The sequence below is a fragment of the Peromyscus californicus genome, unplaced genomic scaffold (genome assembly GCF_007827085.1).
Source record: "Peromyscus californicus insignis strain IS unplaced genomic scaffold, ASM782708v3 Scaffold_10__1_contigs__length_136768540, whole genome shotgun sequence".
Lineage (NCBI taxonomy): Eukaryota > Metazoa > Chordata > Mammalia > Rodentia > Cricetidae > Peromyscus > Peromyscus californicus.
In genome coordinates this window covers 134,877,392-134,896,826 of record NW_026294391.1, presented here as the reverse complement: position 1 = coordinate 134,896,826, position 19,435 = coordinate 134,877,392, and the positions used below count along the sequence as shown (strand labels likewise).

Sequence of the window (19,435 nt, the reverse complement as noted above, 5' to 3'; positions counted from 1 at the left end):
AGAAAGGAGGTAAGACATGGCTAAAGCTTTAGTGGATGGGACAGGTTGGAGGCAGACCTCATGCAGGTGACACCGAAGAGACAGACAAGACTTCTGTTTTGGAGGTCCTGGAAAGTTCAGAGATATCATCAACTTTGTTTCCAAAGAGCTGTAAGATGCAGTTTCGAAACTAGAAGGACAGAAAACATTATTCAGCAAAGCAGAAACAGCTAGTGCACTGTGCTAAAGGTGAGGCTTGGGGTATTTGGTACTGTCACTTTGTGGATGTACACCTTCCCTTCTCCCATTTGGAATACTATGAGTGGGATGACTTTTACATCATATTCTTTACACATATGGATAGAGGAGGACTGAATCATCTAATTTAGTGGTTAATGGTGATTCTAGTTGAATTGTGACTGCTCCTAAAAAATGCCAAATCCTAATTACTGGAACCTATGACTGTACCTTTTTTGGAACTGGAGTCTTTGCACATGTATGTTACAATGAGGTCATACTGGATTAGCATTGTCACTAGTCCAGTGACCAGTGTTCTTGTGAGAAGAGGAAGATTTAGATAATATTTAGCATCCAGAGAAATGACTATGTGAAGAATAATATTGGGACAGCATGTTTGTGAGTAGTAGGACAAGGGAAGCTAGGAGAGAGAGATAAGACTGATACTGTCTCAGCACCTCCAGAAGGAACAATAATAATGCTGATACCTAGACCTCAGATTTCTGGCCTCTGGAACTGTGAGAAACTTGATTCCTATTTTCTTGTTTTGTTTGCTTGTTTGTTGCTGAGCTAGGAACTTAGCCTAAAGCTTTGTGTATGTTAGGCAAGTACTCTGTCACTGAACTACAGTTGTGTGGTTTTAAGCCACAAAGCTTGTGGAATTTATTGTGGTAGCCTCAGGATACTTAGGCAGTGACCAAAACCAATGCCATCTAAAGGAGCTCAACTACAAAGCTTTGAGAACCCAAAGTAGAAGTGTCACTAATTTCAGCTCTATTTATGACTATCTCCATTCCCTCTCACATTAAAACTCTCAAAATGGGGGCTGGAGAGATGGCTCAGAGGTTAAGAGCACTGACTACATTTCCAGAGGTCCTGAGTTCAATTCCCAGCAACCACATGGTGGCTCACAACCATCTGTAATGAGATCTGGTGCCCTCTTCTGTATACATAATAAATAAATAAATTTAAAAAAAACTCTCAAAATGAAAATACTTAAGTGTTGACATTGATAACATTAGAGATGGGCTAAATAACAACATGAACTTGGCTGAAAAACTGGCAGATAAGGCAAGAAATTCATTCAACATCTACTTACTGAGTTTTCACTTTATGCCTGACTCTGTTCTGGAGGGAGATAGCAGTGAACAAGAATGAAATCCCCTGTTCCAATTTATGGTGATATTTTATTTGTATTGAAATGTGATTTTATTTGTGTGTTAATAAATAAAGTTGCCTGGGGATCAGAGCTAATAGCAAGCCATAGCAGAAGCTGGGCAGTGGTGGTGCACCTTTAATCCCAGCTCTTGGGAGGCAGAGCTAGGCGGATATCTGTGTGTTCAAGGATACAGCCAGCATGGAGACACATGCCTTTAATCTCAATACCAACCATAGAAGACCTGGAGGTCTGTACAGATGGGCAGTGACCAGGAGGTCATGTGGTTGGGTTTACAACCAATGAGAAGGCAGAACAGAAAGTCTATATAAAGACAAACACATAGGAAGTAGCTCTTTTGGCTGAAGAGGATAGCTGCAACAGTGAAGGGTAAGGCTTTTAGCTCTGACCTCTTGGGCTTTCATCTTTGCATTGGCTCTGTGTTTCTTATTTAATAAGACGGTTACTTCTACATCAATTTTCTTGGAATAAAGCAGAAGGAGTGAAAGTAAAATTTGCACACCTGGCCACCTTTGTTTCCTGTCTTTCACAAGGATCTCTTTCTAGAATTGCTTTCAGTTTTTGGCAGAGGAGATCTGGGGTGGGACACTTGCCTGGCATGCACCAGACCTTGTGTTCCATCCCAAGCACCAGAGGAAGGAAGACAATAGAGGAAAGTGGAGTCAATTGGAAGGACTCACAGAGTCTGATGAAATGAGAGGCCCCAGGGAACACTTCTGATTACTAATAACTCACACAGTAGATACCCCTTAATGAAGTGCATGTGATGGATTCAAGGAAGAGGAAAGCAAATGGCACTCAGAAGGTGATGAACCTCTTAAGGTTCACCTATAACCTACCAGGATGGTCTAAGAGTCATGAGCAACTTGTGTCAAAGTCCACATGATATGTGGATATGTGGATATGATAGTTAAGGATAGTTGCCATCAGATAAGACTTTGGACAAAGCCATAGCATGCTCTCTCTGAACTAATTCATGAGCTCATAAAAGCTCTTGATCTCTTATCTAGTATAGCTAAGAAAGGTTAAACTTATAAGGAGGCAAAAATCCCAAAGTCAAGGTTTGAAAATGGGAAAATTTTGAGTTGAATCTGTAAACACAAGAGGAGCAGAACTAGCTAGTGTCATTGCGTGCTCACTGAGTGCTTAGTACATCTGGATTATAACAGCACCCTTTGAAGATTCCTGTCCATAGTTGTGGGGTCATCAGAAGGGAAGAACTTGCAGTGCACTGCACTTTCTTAAGTACCAGACTCAGGTGGAGACGGTGCAAGGATAACAGAGCTCATGGTTGAGAGGAGGTCTGGAGAGGGTGGATCACATGCAAAGCCTTCTCACACTCGTTTTCTTGGAGGCATATCATCAGTCCCCACCCCCAGGTTCTCCATAAAGCTTTCTCATTGATGGCTTGATTCCAGGTAAAAACCTTCACTGAGTTATGGGCCATTTTGAATTTGATCTGCTCATGCTCTTGCTTACCTGCCGGTTCATAAAGACATAGATAATGGGGTTATAGATAGTGGCACTTTTGGCAAAGTAGGATGGTATGGAGGCCACAAGAGGGTGGAAGGCATAGCCAGGGTGGGCAGTAGCAAAGCATGCAAAGAAAGTATAGGGTCCCCAGCAGAGGCAATATGCAAAGACCATCACCACCACCATTCGTGTCACCTCCCTCTCGGCCTTCTGGGTGGACTCAGATTCTTTCTGTTGCTTTGCCACCTAGAGAAGACAAGAACAGTGAGTGGAAAAGTCAGTTAGGTCTCTATATATAGAGGGACTATTGGTGTTGCTCAGGCACTAAGTCAGGATACTAACAAGAAGAGGGATACCTAGGGATCTATGGGGAGTAAGAAATAGTCCACCTAGTATCCCAATCCTGCTTCCCACCCTCAGTCAGAGGATGACTTGACTTGGGAGCCAGAGTGATCCTGGAGCTTTGTAGGAGTTCCTGTAGGCCTTGAGGTAACAAGTGCCTGGCCTGGCCAAGGTCAACCCTCAGACCAGACTTTTGAAGCTGTTGCCTGTAGTTTCATAGAAGTTTGCAAAAGAGAACTAAGGAGACTGAGTTTAGCCTTTATATGATCCCTTCGAAGAAGATCTAGTCTTGTGCTCAGATTTGAGTCTGGAGTCTTGAACTGAGCCCTAGAAGTCAAGTTCGCTTTGACTAAACCAGGCCTGGCAGGGTGCCCAGTGGCAATGCAAGAGCCATATACACACTTCACCCAGGCTTTCTAAAGGATAGAGGTCAGCCATTATCTGCCATGAAAGGTTAGCTGTAAAAGGAACCATGAGGGCTAGAATCTGGTGAGAGCTGAAACAGCAGTGATGGGTTTTACTAGCCAAGAGCTAATACTGCTAAAGCTTGAAGGAAACCCTGTGGGAGCTAGCTAAATTGATTCTGATATGAGACCACCAACCCAGGGACCAAATTGCAGCCTTCATTACAAGACACTAAAGTGAGTGGAGCCTCCTGGTGGAGCTCATGGTCTTTTCCAGAAAGAGCTTATAAATACCCATTCATGCAGGGGTGAGCACAAAGCAGCTTCATATAGGAAAAGTACCACCTGGAGGGACTTTCTGTTACACAAAGTCCCAGCAATGAACAAATGGAACACAAAGTAAATGGTAGGAGAGTTGTTGGACAAAAAGACAATTTATGCTGGAGAGGGAGACCAGTAGAGGAGCACAGAGCTCTTAGCATACAGTACCCAGCTCACACATCCCCTTACTATCATTTTTTTTGCAGGATAATCCCCAGTGGTAGCCTGGCCTGGGTAGGGATGTTGATGGGTTAGGGACTGCTGACAGAATTGGCTTCCTAAGATGGAACACCAGACACAGGACAGTGGAGAGCAGGTCTGAGGGCAAATAGCACCCTTGAGTCTACTTCTTGGTCATCCTCAAGAGCCCCATTGTGGTGGTTTGAATGAGAGTGCCCTCCATAGGCTCATATATTTGAATGTTTGGTCCCTAGTTGGTGGAAATGTTTTGGAAGGATTAGGAGGTTTGGCCTTGTTGAAGGAGATGTATCATTAGGAGTGAGCTTTGAGGTTTCAAAAGACCATGCCAGGGTCAGGCTATCTCTCTCTGCCTCCAACTTACAGATCAGGATGTAAGCTCTCAGATACTGCTCCAGCACCATGCCTGCTTGCCTGCTGCCATGCTCCCCACCACAATGTTCATGGACTCACCCTCTGAAACTATAAGCATCCCCTAATTAAATGCTTTCTTTTATAGGTTGCCTTGGTCATGATGTCTCTTCACAGCAATAGAACAGTAACTAAGACTCCTGTGAAGGGAATACAGGTACTCTGTTGGTTATGCCCTGTAGGAGGATTGTTCTGGGCCAGGGGAAAGGCACAGTTATGCTCCCTTACTGGGTCCTCTAGGAATGGGCAGGCAGTGACTTTCCATCCCATAGGAGTGAGAACAAGGAAGGTTGAGACTGCAAGAACTTCATTCATGTATATCAGTCTTGTTGTGTCTGGATGACACTGTATCCTTGGAGCTGTTTACCACCTCTAGATTTTACAATCTTTCTGACTCCTTTTCTGCACAGATCCTTGAGCCTTGAGGACTGGGGTTTGATAAAGACATCCCATTTAGGGCTGTGACAGTACACACAAGACCTGCACAAATTTAAACCATATAAAATTCTAGCACAGAGGTAGAAGTCCCACCCCTAACCAAGAAGCTATTTGCAATTGATACACGCTAGAAAAGGGAAAATCAGTTTTCTCCAATGGAATGTCACTAGGTATATCTACCACACTCCAGGAAGCTACTCCATACCCAGGAGTAGCTTCTAACATAAAATAGACTCCATGTTTTTGTTGTTATTGCTTGTTTGCTTGCTTGTTGTTGGTTTTTTGTGTGTACATTTTTGTTTTGCTTTGATATTTTTGTCTTAATGATTTTTGTTAATTTGTTTTGACTGTTGGTTTTTTTTTATGAGAGGGATAGAAGGAGAGAGAGAGGGAGGGAGAGAGAGAGAGTTTGCGTGAAGTTGGGTGGGGGAGGATTTGAGAGGATTTAGGAGAGGGAAAGAATATGATCAAAATATATTGTACATGTTTGACTGGCTTTTGTTACCCTATTCCTCATACTGGGTTGCATTGCCCAGCCTTAACACAAGGGGAGGTACTTAGTCTTACAGAAACCTGATATGCCATGTTTTGTTGATATCCATAGAAGGCCTGCCCCTTTCTGAACAGAAACAGAGGGGAAGTAGATTGGGGCTGGTGGTGGGAGGTGGGGAGAGGGAATGGGAGGAGAGGAGGGATATAAAATAAATGAATAAAATTAATTAATTTTAAAAAGAACCTCAAATTTATCTCCCAAAGGAACATCCTGCTTCACACTACTCAATGTTTTATTTCGTTTTTTGAGGTAGGGTCTCATAGAGATCAGGCTAGCCTTGAATTTGCTATGTAGCAGAAGATGGCTTTGAATTTTTAATCCTCCTGCTTTCACTTCCTGAGTGCTGGAATTACAGGAACGTGCCACCACTCCCAGTTTATTTGGTGCTTAGGATGGAACTCAGAACTTCAATACATGACATCTCCTGTCCCATACCATTGGGTCTTAATATTTTCTTATAGGTATAGTGTGGTGGTTTGAACAAGAATGTTCCCCCATAGACTCATGTATTTGAATGCTTAGCCACCAGGAAGTGGCACTATTTGAGAAGGATTAGGAGAGGTGGCCTTGTTGGAGTAGGTATGGCCTTGTTGAAGGAAGTGTGTCGCTGGGGGTGGGCTTTGAGGTTTCAAAAGCCCACACCAGGCCAGCATTTCTCTCTCTGCCTGAAGATCAGGATATAGCTCTTAGCTACTGCTCCAGCACCATGCCTGTCTGATTCCCATCATAATGATAATGGACTAAGCCTTTGAAACTGTAAGAAAGCCCTCAATTAAATGCTTTCTTTTATAAGAAGAGTTGCCTTGGCCATGGTATCTCTTCACAGCAATAGAACAGTGACTAAGACACCTGGGGATTGAAAAACAGTTTAAGGCAGGAGTGATGGTATACACTCGGAAGGCAGAGGCAAGTAGATCTCTGTGAGTTTGAATGTAGTCTGATCTACATAGCAAGTTTCAGGCCAGCCAGGTCTCCATAGTGAGATTTTTTTTCTCCAGAAAAAGTAGTTTAAGAGACTCAGGTGTACTGATAGATTTCTGATCAGAGCAGTGTGGAGGTAGGAGAGTTACCAGGTGTGCCTCTGAGCTTGCCTAGACATCTTGCTAGTTTGGGATGAAGGCAGGAGGGTGAAAGGCTTACTGCTCGGATGGCCAGCCACACTTGGAGGTAGCAGACCACGATGATGCTGAGTGGGAAGATGCAGCATGTGATCATGAGGACCATCATATAAGACTGAACCCCAGGGTACGAGGTGCCACTGAACACATCTGGGCCACAGGATGTCTTCAGGCCATAAGGCCAGTACCTAAAGAGAAGGGCCAGCAGTCCATTCTGATTCAAGCTAGGGCAACCTGGAACCTGCCCAATCAACCAGGGCACACCCCTGACTTGAGTCAGAAGGTTTTTAAATGGAGAAGAAATTAACCAATGAGAAGTTAACAGGTCAATAGCATTTCATATCTACACAGTGTAGTACTTCCAGAATATTCTTATCACCTTAAAATTCTTTAGTAAGATTTTAATAAATACTTTTCCATTATATGCTTCATATCATTTCTCTTCTCTTTGTAGCAAGGTATGCATAATATAAAATTTGCCATTATGACATTGAAGACTTTCCCAAGGTTATGCAATTATCATCATTACCTGGTTCTAGGCTATTTTCATAAGACAGCGAAGAGGCCTCCTCTTCCTCTTACTTTTTAAGAACACCTATGAATATCTGAATTTTTTTCTGAGGCCATTGTGCCAGGGCTGTAATGAATGGACATGCTCCCTGGGTAACCATGGAGATGAAATTAGATCATCCAGTCTGGGCCTTCACCAGGACTAGCACTAGAAAATTCTCAGTTTCTGGCAGTCATTGTGGTTCTAGAGAAAGACAAGCTTTTTACAAGTCTTATTTTATAGAATGATGGAAGCTTCCCAAAGAAAGAACATTCCCTGTCCAAATGTCACAAGAACACATGTGGTGATATTGTGTTTCCCAAAATATTGTGCACCCTAATGAACTTATCTGGGGTCAGAGAACAGGACAGCCACTAGATAGACATAGAGGCCAGAAAATGGTGGCACTCACACCTTTAATCCTATCACTTGGGAGGCAGACATCCATCTGGATCTCTTTGAGTTCAAGGCCACATTGGAAACAGCCAGGCATGGTGACTCATGCCTTTAATCCCAGGAAGTGAGCCTTTAATCCCAGGAAGTGATGGCAGAAAGCAGAAAAGTATATAAGGCGTGAGGACCAGAAACTAGAAGCATTTGGCTGGTTTCGGCTAAGATTCATTCTGGATGAGGACACAGAGGCTTCCAGTCTGAGGAAACAGGATCAGCTGAGGAACTGGCAAAGGTGAGGTAGCTGTGGCTTGTTCTGCTTCTCTGATCTTCCAGCATTCACCCCAATAACTGGCTCCAGGTTTGTTCTTATTAATAAGAACTTTTTAAGATTCCTGCTACAAACACACACTCAAGATTGTTGTTTACTACAGTGCAATCAATTGTCCATGTCTCATTCCTCCCAACCAAACATCTGAGCCATTGCCTCATCAGTTTTGAGTATTTTCCCCAAAGAATGAGCCTGGCCAGGATATAGATGACCTGGTGTACCTTCCAAAAAACCTCTGAAGGTGGTAGGGTAAAATGTATGAGAAAGGCCTGGCACAGAGCTTGGAAGAGGGCCCTGAAGTCTAAAATGTACCCTGTGTTCACTTACACTAGGTTGGGCATTTTGGATTTTCCTAGTGTTCTTGTGAGCTTCTTATACTTAAGAAAAACATTTACATAGTCTAGGGAGTGGGCCATAGGGCCCATTTTGATACCATAGGCAAATATTCATACATTCATGTGCATGCTGCACTGAGAGCCCAGGGAGAGTTTTCTCCCTCCTTCTTATAAGCAGGGAGCCATGCAGGCCCAGGAACCAGAAGTGAATTGATATTCCTGGAGATCACAGTCTGACCTTCCCCACTTGGCCCTACAGAGGCTACTTTCCTAGCATCATTACACCCTTACCTGCTCCAACCAAAGATTGGTGGGGCTGTCCACACACCAGCCCAGACCCAGGAGAAGATGATTCCCACAGTGGCCAGCTTAGCATCAAATCTCATATTGCCAAAGGGTTTGCAGACAACTAGCCACCTCTCCCAGGAAATAATGGCCAGGGACCAGAGGCCTGTGATGCCTATGGGGAAGAAGAGATAGACCGGGGCTTTGAGTCAGAACAAAGGATTATTCACACTACTTCCTCCTACTAGCCAACAGTTTTCAAGACTCCCTCATAGTTATCACACCAAATCCTCTGAAATGTTTTCAGGTTCAGAGTGCAGTGGACTTTTTGGTGAATGGACTTTTTTTCAATCCATTTTTATGACATGTGTGTCTCACCTTTTCTCATCTCCTTCAGGCTCTTCTGCTTTGCTTCCAAGCTAAATCCAATGACATGCCTTCTTCCCCTCTATCTTCCTACTCCCTTTCTTGTCTTCCTTCTAACCACAATTGCTTCTGCTCTGGAGCAGGATGTCCTAGCTCTCAGTTTAGTCGCTGAGTCATAGAATCTTGAGGCTGGTACCTTAGAGCTTTCATAGCTCTCTCTACTCAACCTCAGCCTGCACACCCCATCACCAAAAAGAAGGCAAAAAAAATACTCTGGTAGCTGATGGCTTTGTACTTATGTGTCCACTGGGGCCCTTCAAGGGCTTTTTGTCCTCTTGGCCTCTGGTAATTTCTTCCTCTGATGCCATTGATGGAGTTCCTGGAAGTCCATATCCATATGGGCATGACCACACTGAGGTGTCATTGTTTCAAAGAAACAGAACATATGATCTGTATCCTTTCTGCTTGTTTGCTGTTCTTTTAAGTGTTTGGGGACAGCTCAGAGTCTCTCCAATTGTTTGTAAGGTGACACAAGTTCCCACTCCTTATGCCCAAAGGTATGCACACAGGCCTCAGGCACCCATGAACCAGGATGGGGAAAAGTATTTATTGTTCATTCATCTAACCTCTAAAGGACACTCTATATTCCTTCTAATATGAAACAGGCAATATTAGAACACTCCTAGTTCGGTCAGCTAGAGAAAGGACAGATGTTCTCAGATCACTCTACTGAGGTGGCAGACTATAAAATGTCATTCCTGTTCATTGTCACTTCACTGAATTTTTATTGGTACTCAGATCATATCCTTGTTTGAAATACTTTAGTATAGAACACTGTTGCTAATGTTTTTAGTGCATAATTTTAAAAGATGTATTTATTTTTATTTTGTGTGTATGGGTAAACAAAGAACACTCTGAGTAGGACAAAAGCAAGCCTAGCAGAAGCAGAGCCAGACATGAGGATGCCACTTGGGAAAGGCCATGTAACCACCAAGGTGCACATCTCTAACTGAAAGTGCTTGGGCCTGGGAGATAGACTTTCTTAACTTGATCTTTCCTGATTAATCTACCCTATAGATTTGGATATTGTCCAGTACTCCCTCTGGTCTGAACTTAATCTGCCCAGTGGGTGAGGGGCAAGGAGAGACCAAGAGCTGGGGAAGCTACTGGTAGATATCTGCTGGGTACACAGCTAGGCAAGTGGGGTTCCAACCAGGTCTATTTGTGGGTCTCCCACCCCAAGTCCAGACCTCTCAAAGTCTCTTTTTATACACATGGCATTTAAACCCTCCCTTGTCATATATGCTCATCAGAGCCTGTCTTCCAGACTAGCTACTATTGGGCTCTCCTTAACCATTTAGAGATAAGGTAAGAGAGGGGTAATGGAGATACTGTATTGTCACCATCTAGTTACTGGGCCCTTTCCAGCACAAAGCCTACCACATTGGTACTTCTTAGCCACCACATTTTAGAGTGTGTATGTGTGTGCAGCCATGGGGTGTATATGGAGGTTAGAGGACAACTTTCAGGAGTTTCTCTTTTTCTACCATATGGGTCTTAGGAATTAAACACACCTCATCAGGCTAGGCATCTTTACCCATCAGCCTTTAGCTGCCTAACCTAAGCAAATCATAGCCAAGAGGTCTTAGTGATGGTTGTAAAGAAAGGTGTCTAGATCCAGTCAATATCTCAAAAGCTCTGATGTCTTTCTCTGGGAACAGTTCACACAGTGTCATTAACCAGCCTTAGAAACACACATATCCCTGATTTGGGTAGGAGTACATCCAAGGTGCCCAGAGCCTACCCTTCATATGGTTCTGGAATTCTCTGATTCGTGATCTATCTCTTCCCACATGAGCTCCACAGTCCAAAACTGGGTACATATAGCTAGAGCCTGTCTCAATGTTGGACTCAAGCAAACACTTGAAAATGCATGCTCAGAGAGGATGCCTGAACTGGCCATCTATTGTAATCAGATTGATAACTACCCTAATTGTCATCACAAAGCCTTTATCCAGTAACTGATGGAAGCAGATGCAGAGATCCACAGCCAAGCACTGGGCTGAGCTCTGGGAGTCCTCCTGAAGAAAGGGAGGAGGGATTGTACAAGCCAGGGGGTGTCAAGGTCATGATGGAGGAACCCACAGAGACAGCTGGCCTGAGCTCATAGGAGCACGTGGACTCTGGACCAACAGTTAGGGAGCCTGCATGGGACTGACTTAGGCCCTCTGCATGTGTGTGACAGTTGTGTAGCTTGATCTGTTTGCAAAGCTCCTAGCAGTGAGATTAGGACGTGTCTCTGGTGCTTAGCTGCCTTTTGGGAACATGTTCCCCATGCCCAGTCTTTATATAGGGAGAGGAGCTCGGTCCTTCCTCCTTCCTCAATTTGATGTGCCATGTTTTGTTCAAGTCCATTGGAGGCCTGCCCCTTTCTGAATGGAGACAGAGGAGGAGTAGGTGGATGGGGAAGGGGTAGATGGGAGTTGGGGCGGGGGTGGTCGTAAAGGAATGGGAGGAGAAGAGGGAGGGGAAACTGTGATCAGTATGTAAAATAAAGGAAAAAAGTTAATAAAAAAAAAGAAAATGTGTGCTCAGATGTAAGTCTTCAGAATTTTGTAAGCCTGTCCTTCAACCCCTGTGCTGACTGTGATCCAGCTTTTACCACGAGTATCTCCCTTCATACTCATATATACACACCATGTGTGAACCTCAGGGTTTGCAGTATGGTTTTCTTTAGGCACACCGGGTTGTGTCTCCTTCAGCTTACCACACAGGGAGACAATGTAGCCTTCCACCACACACAGAGGGTGGCCCAGCACGAAGTAGCCATAGATTTGATTCACAACACTGATAGTGCTGGCGATGGCGGTCTCTGCTAGGTCAGCAGCTGCCAAATTCACCAGAATCCAGTTCAGAGGATGGCGCAGCTTCTTGAACCTCATGGTGGCTGCCAGCACAAGTCCATTAGTGAAGACAGATGCAATGACCACAAAGATCATCCAGGTGCTGGTGAGGTGGTACACCCACCTGGGAGCAATGTGATAATTGGGGCCTTCAAAGGGACCTGGAGGCAAGAGGTACAGAATAGAGGAGGAGCTGCACAAAGCTTTACACAGCTGCACTAGCATCTTGATCCCACTTTTCCTTGCTCTAAATGAGCCCTGCACATGAAGCTATTAGGGTGAGCCCTAATTCAGTAGGACTGGTTTCCTTATAAAAAGGGGACATTTACTACTACTGTTTTTGCCAGAATAATTGCACAGGGTCACAAGCCCCAATCTTTCCTACTGTATAATAAGGCTTCACAGCACTAAGAAAGTACACACAATGAGGCCTATGCTTGCAAGAATTCTATAGTCTATGCATTGCAAAAAAAACAACAACAAAAAACAAAAAACAAATAACAAACAAACAAAAACCACAGCCCCCTCCCAAAACCAGCACAAAATAGCTCAAGAAAAACAGGGCTGTCCTGGCTGTGCTAGGAGGGACAGGTAAATTTAATCCCCAGCACAACTGTACTCTGTGATACCTCTGCTTCACTCTGTGTACTGGCCTATTTGTTTCTAATAGGAAACCCTGCACAGATTCCCAGGAACTCCCAATATGAGATGTAGGAACAGGACATTGACAACCCAAGACTCATAGAGTCTGTCTCTATGCAGAAGGGAATAGTGTGAAGCAATAGGGCTCTTTTTCTTCCTTCCTTCCCTCCTTCCTTCCTTCTTTCCTTCCTTCCTTCCTTCCTTCCTTTCTTTTTTTTTTTTGACAGGGTTTCTCTTCGTAACAGCTCTGGCTGTCCTGGAATTTGCTCCGTAGACCAGGCTAGGCTGGCCTCGTACTCACAGAGATCAGCCTGCCTCTGCTTCCCGAGTGCTGGGATTAAAGGTGTGTGCTACCACCACCCAGCACAATGGGGCCTTTTAAAAGACCCCAGAACAGAGAACCCTCAGACTGTCAATGTATCACCCCTGAGAAAGCACAGCAGGTGAACTGGAGCAGAGCAGGGGGAACTGGTGGTATTTGGAACCTCTAGTTTATAGACAAGCAAAGAGGTTAGAGCAATTGAATGTCACAGATTCTAAGCCAGCACCCTTTCCAGATGATAGACTCCAAACCAGGCAGAGCACTGACAAAGGTGGGTAAGGACTAGCCAGGCCCAGGCAGCAGTCAAGGAGGGGGACCAGAGCCTCTAGCAATGACACCAGAGCAGCCTGTCCTTCCTGCCTGAAAGTAGTAGAACAGGATTCATAAAGAGATTAGCAAGAGAAAGGTAGCAAAAGTGAACTCCCAGGCAAAAAGTTTGTAAGGAAAACAGGGAAGGAAACAATTGAGTTGGATGGGGTCAGGAAAGCTGGACTTCTTCAAATCTATCTTGTATTCTAGATTTTCCTTTGGAACATTATTATTATTATTATTATTATTATTATTATTATTATTATATTATTATATTGTTTTGGTTTTTTGAGACAGGATCTATAGAGCCCTGGATGGTGATGGAACTTTCTACATAGACCAGGCTGGCCTCACACTCACAGATCTGCCTACCTCTGTCTCCTGATTGCTGGGATTAAAGGTGTGGGCCACCATGCTTGCCACCTTTGGAACCTTATAACCAACATATTGCATAATTATAAAAATATATTTGAGACAGAGTTTGTCTATGTAGACCTGGCTGGTCTGGAACTTGCTATGTATACCAAGCTGGCCTTGAATTTATCCTGCCTCTGCATCCTGTGTATTGGGATTACAAGCATAGTGGCTTATGTCTGATCTAAAATTTAAACTTAAAATGTAATATCTGATTGCCAGATGTGGTGGTGTATATCTGTCATTAAAAAAAAAAGGTAACCCCTGGTTATCAAAACCAAAACAAATGAGCCTAAATGCACACATCCAGTCAATAGCGTAACTCCAGAGAGAGGGATTGAAAGTACAGTGTCTCAGCTACACAACCCAATGACATACATCCTCAGTGTGAAAGGACATGTACAAATGTTAGGTCTTTAGTAATCTTATTTAAGTTTTTAAAAATTTTTGTCATTTATTTTATGTGTGTAGGTGTTTTGCCTGCATGTATTCTGTGCACCATGCTAATGTAATGCCCACAGAAGCAGGAAGAGGATCCCCTGGAAATGGATTTCACAGATGGTTGTGAGTCATTATGTGGGTCCTGGGAATCAAACCTGGTACCTCTAGAAGAGCAAACAGTTAAGGCATCTATCCAGTCTCCTAAAAACTTATTATCACTTTTTTTTATATGTATGGGTGTTTTGCCTGCATGCATGTCTATGCACTATGTGAGAGGCCAGAAGAGGTTATCAGGTATCAGATCTCCTGGAATTGGAGTTACAGATTTTTTTGTTTGTTTGTTTTTGTTTTTTCAAGACAGAGTTTCTCTGTATAACAGCCCTAGCTGTCCTGGAACTCACTCTGTAGACCAGGCTGGCCTCAAACTCACAGAGATCCACCTGTCTCTGCCTCCCAATTATAGATGGTTTTAAGCTGCCATAGGAATCAAATCCAGATCCTCTGGAGGAGCAGTCAGTGCTTTTAACTGTTGAGTTGTCACTCCAGACCCTAGTCATCTTTTTGGGTGGTGGTGGGGGGAAGCAAGTATCATATAGTTCAGGTTGGCCTCTGACTTGCTTATTTAGCTGAAGATAGCTTTGAACACATGATTATCCTGCCTCTACCTCCCAATTTCTGGGGTTCCAGATAGGTACCACCATACCGAACATTGATATTATTGTTTATAGTAGTGTTTGTATCACTCTTTTGAGATGGGGTGTGTGTGTGTGTGTGTGTGTGTGTGTGTGTGTGTGTGTGTGTGTGTGTGTGTATGTGTGTTCTGACATAGAGAAAATGAATAATTATATGACATTAAGTTCTAATTCCTGGATAACAAGATTCTTATTGGGAGGAAAAGGAAAGAGATGTAATACCTATGGTGTTCACTGGTGAACCAAATCACTATTGGAGAATGGAGACAAAAGAAAAGAGAACTGGGCATGGTGGTGCATTCTCATAATCTCAGCACTCAGGAGGCAGTGGCAGGAGGACTTTCCATGAATTTGAGGCCCATCTGGTCTACATAGTGAATTCTAGGTCTTCAGGCCTACATAGGGAGACTTTGCCTAAAAAATGAAGGGGAAAGAATTGAGTATACATCCTACTTTTCACACATGCTGCACTTTGGAGAGTCCAGTGGTGGAAACTGAGGCATGATTCCCTTTATTAAAGTAATCAAGCTAGGAAGGGAAGTCAGGGAAGAGCAGTTTGGCATTCCAATTGCTTAGCACATCTGGACATTGCACTTCAGCAACTTGTGATTCCCCAAGAAAAGAGATGCTTCTGAAAGCTGTCTTCACTGAGACACAAAACACCAGCTGGATACTGGTCTAGCCACTGAGGGAAAACTAATTAAGAGCTTTAGCTTTGGTGGCTCTTAGTTAACTTCAAGATTGCTAATTCTTCTTTTCTAAGGTTTATTTTTATTATTTTTAATTATGTATAGATGTGTGTGTCTGCATGTAGGTATGTGCATGTGAGTGTAGTTGCCCTCAGAGGACAAAGGTGTCAGATCCCCTGGACCCGGAGTTATAGACTCCAACTGTGAGACATCTGTTGTGGATGCTGGGATTTGAATTTGAGTCCTCTGGAAGAGCAGTAAGTGCTCTCAATCACTGAGCCACCTCTCCAGCCCAAAGATCACTAATTCTGAAGATCATACAGCTGGGCCATACACCATTCATATCCTGCTAGCTTTGATGTAGAGAATAACTTTGAGGTGTGAGTTGTGGTAACAGTAGCTTACATTACTCTTCAGGGACCTGAAGGCTGCTTTTACTGAAAGCACCAAAAGCACTGTGTCTTTACTTGGGCCTGCAGGTGTCTAACAGGGTGACTGGGATGGGATGACAAGGCTTGGTCCATCTGTCTTCCTCCTTGGTGCCTTGATCTTTGAGTTAGATTTTACTTAGCTCTGTGTATAGACTTGCTGATAACTGAAAACAAAACCCAGGACCACCCTGATCCACACTCATCCAGTGTCTTCTCCCTCCTAGAAGCTTCAGACACCAACCAACCATCATGACTAGAGGCACCAGGCCAGGAAAGAAGTATAAAAGAGGCAGCACCTGGATTTCTAGGAGTAGTCAATGTCTTGTATGAAAAATAGAACATCTTTTGAGACCACAGCTATAGCCAGAAGAAAATCCCCAGGCCACTCTAGCAAACAAAGAAAAGTTTGCTTCTCTCCCTTGGTCTGGAAAGCAGCCTTTCTGCTCAAGTTGTGAGTTTTCTGCTTGAACTGATGCCCCAATAAAGTTTTACATGGAAGCTCCTAACCCAGGGCTTGCTCTCACTTCTATTACTTCTGCCAAAGGATTCTGCCTCTGGTACCAGTCAGACCTTCAGATCTGTTTTGTTTATCTACAAACAATAAAAGAATAATGAATACACTCAAAGGAGCATGTTAAATAATCATATTATAGGCTAGTCACCAGCAATATTTGAAGTGAGGAAAAGTTCATGGAAAATGGTTATTTTCTTTAAAAAAAAAGTGCAAGGAAAATGAAAAATGTAGCAATTGGGTAAGGGAAGTAGCTAATGGTAGAGTGCTTGCTTGGCATGCATGAGGGTCTGAGTTTGATCTAGTAATCAACACGAATATGTACACTTTATTTGAGCCTTGATTCAATTCAACTTAAAAAAAAAAGTATAATGCTTTTTTTTCTAGGCATAGTAGTGCATGCCTGTAATCCCAGGACTCTGGAAGCTGAGGCAGGGGATGGTGAGTTCAAAGCCACCCTGGGATATAAAGTTCCAGTGGGTAAAGGCACTTGCCCCAAACCTGACAATCTGAATTTGGTCCTTGGAACATATAAGGTTGAAGAAGAGCACTCACTCTCACAAGTTCTGACCTCTGTGTGTATGTTGTGGTATGTGCCCTCTCAAAAAATAACTAAATTTAAATGTAAAATAAAACAAAAACATGGTCTTTTTGAGACAAGGTCTTGAGAGCTATATAGCATTGGCTGGCCTGGAACTTGCTATGTAGATCAGACTGGCCCAAACTCATAGAGATCCACCTGCCTCCACCTCACAAGGGCTAGGACTAAAGGTGTGCACCATTACTACTACCTGACTTACATTTTTGACACAGGGTTTCATGTGTGGCAGAGTGACCTCAAACTCCATATGTATCAGAGGATGACCTTGAACTTTTGATCCTTCAGCCTCTACATCCTAGGCACTGGATTTACAAGCATCTGCCACCATGACCAGTTGAAAGTAAGATATTGCCAACATCAACTAAGATAGTGTATAATATTCTGGAAACATTGCTAAACTTTTGATATTAGGATGGCATCATAGTTATGTTTTGTAGAGTCCTTTCATCTCAGAGATACATTCAAAGTACATACAAAAGAAAGGATATGATGTGTTAGATTCATGTCTAAGAATCAGGAGGAGCCAGTAGGTAAAGGTGCTTTCTGCCAAGCCCGACAAACTGAGATTGATCCTAGTCCCTGTGGTAATATATTGTGTACCCTAATAAATTTTGACTGAAGATCAAAGAACAGAACAAACCACTAAATTAGACATAGAGGTCAGGCAGTGGTGGCACACAGCTTTAATCCTATCACTTGGGAGGCAAAGATCCATCTGGATCTCTGTGAGTTCAAGGTCACACTGGGATACAATGAGATTGATCCAGTATAGGAGAGAAACAGAGCCAGGCATTGGTGGCACACACACCTTTAATCCCAGGAAGTAATATGGTAGGGCAGAGAAAGGTATATAAGGTGTGAGGAAACAGGAACTCACTCTCTTCAGGCTGAGGATTTCATAGAGGTAAGAACTAGTGGCTGGCTGATCTTTCAGCTTTCACCCTGATATCTGGCTATGGGATTTTTTTTTTATTAAAAGATCATCTAAGATTTGAACAACAAGTCCCCACATGGTGGAAAGACAGAACTGACTGCCCCAACTTATCCCCAGACCTCTACACACATGTCCCCAAGTTGTCCTCTGATCTCCACATGCAACTCCTCTCTTTCCCTCTCTCTCTCTCTCTTTCTTTTCCCCTTCTCAATAAATAAATAAACAAGCAAATAAATAAAAAATACAAAATTAAAATAAAAATAATCAGGAAGAAAGAGATTGGAAGGGTCACAGACAAAATAAGATAAAAACGCATGGAAGCTGAATGACAAGGGCCTGAGTTCATGATACTCTCCCTATTACTTTGATGTATACTTGAAGCTTTGCACAAAACAAAGCCTCTGACATCAGAAAACAGGGGTGTTGTGCCATAATGAAGCCTAGAACCACAACAACCCTGTGGAGGTGAAATACAGAAAGCTAGCTAGTCTGGCCTAAAGTCCCTGTTCCTACAGTGGTGGCCCTGGCAACCCCAGAGCAAGGTGTTGCCAACCCAGGGTTCTAGGGAAGCTTTAAGGAGAGACCTGGTGCTAGACTGGGGCCTGCCTTCAGTCATTTGATAGTCCCACATGCAAAGCTTTTTGCATACATAGCTTCTAAAGGCAGAACTCAGGCTGCCCTGATAAGACCTCAGTTCCTAGGACTGCTCAAGACAGAAAGACCATTTGTTAGCTCTCCTCCTCAGAAGTGAACAGCTTTGGTGATGTGCCTTAGGCCCTGGGTTGGACAATATAACTGTAACAAGGTCTTCTAACCTAGTCATTTGTCTTCTGCTGTAGCTTCCCCAGCTTCCCTCTCTGGGGTCAGGCACACTCAGAGGCCTGCCAAACTTTCCCATTTCCTTCAGTGGATCTATGTTCTTCAGACCATCTCTTCAGCCTCTTTGTGGCTTTAGAGGATAAAAACACAGATCCTGTTCTTCCTCAAGGAGGAAGATCTTATGAACCCTTCCAAGGACACAGATTTCCAGAGGCTAGGAGGAGTGTGTGTGGTTTTAGGATGACTATGCTTTTAGCTGCCCACTATGACATCATCATTAAAGCTAAGGGAGATATGGTTACGTAGAAGAGAGAAATTGAGGGTGGCTGGTAGCTTTTAGCATAGCCACCTTGGTTTGGTAACTGAACCTCCAGGGCACCTGTTGCTCACCTCTGGTGCTGTTGCTGTTGGTGTAGGTGAAGATGCTTGCGTGGGTGCTATCCTCATAGTGGTCCAGTATCTCTCCTCCTGTAAGCCTTTGGGTCATGGCTATGGAAAACACTGTCCTTGGAACCTGCCAGAGTTGGCACATTGCCTGTGGGGTTACAGAACTTTATATCAGCCTGCAGGATCAGCCCAGGCCTCCTTACCTTAAGGGCTCCCAAACACTTCACCATCTGATCTCTTAATTCGGCCCAGGACTTAGATCACCCCCTCCTACCCTCACTTCCCTGTTCCTGAGTTCAACCCACAGGGGTGGCTCAGGGCCATTTGCCCACAGTGGAACCTGCATAATACACACCTCCACCCCTTCCACCTCTGACTTGCAGTAGAGCTTGTGGGAGTCACTGTAGCCCTTGCTTGTGATTACGTGTCTTC

The 19,435-nt window shown here is 43.7% G+C and overlaps 1 protein-coding gene across 1 annotated transcript; it reads right to left on the bottom strand.

Moving 5' to 3' along the window:
* Positions 1-58: 58 nt before the first annotated feature.
* On the bottom strand, positions 59-19,103 carry LOC128116380 (medium-wave-sensitive opsin 1). The gene is made up of 6 exons (XM_052747563.1): positions 19,007-19,103; positions 11,676-11,972; positions 8,549-8,717; positions 6,674-6,839; positions 2,873-3,112; positions 59-169 (listed from the first exon to the last, which is right to left on the bottom strand). The coding sequence occupies exons 1-6, from the start codon at positions 19,101-19,103 to the stop codon at positions 59-61; spliced, it is 1,080 nt and encodes a 359-aa protein (XP_052603523.1).
* Positions 19,104-19,435: the final 332 nt, after the last annotated feature.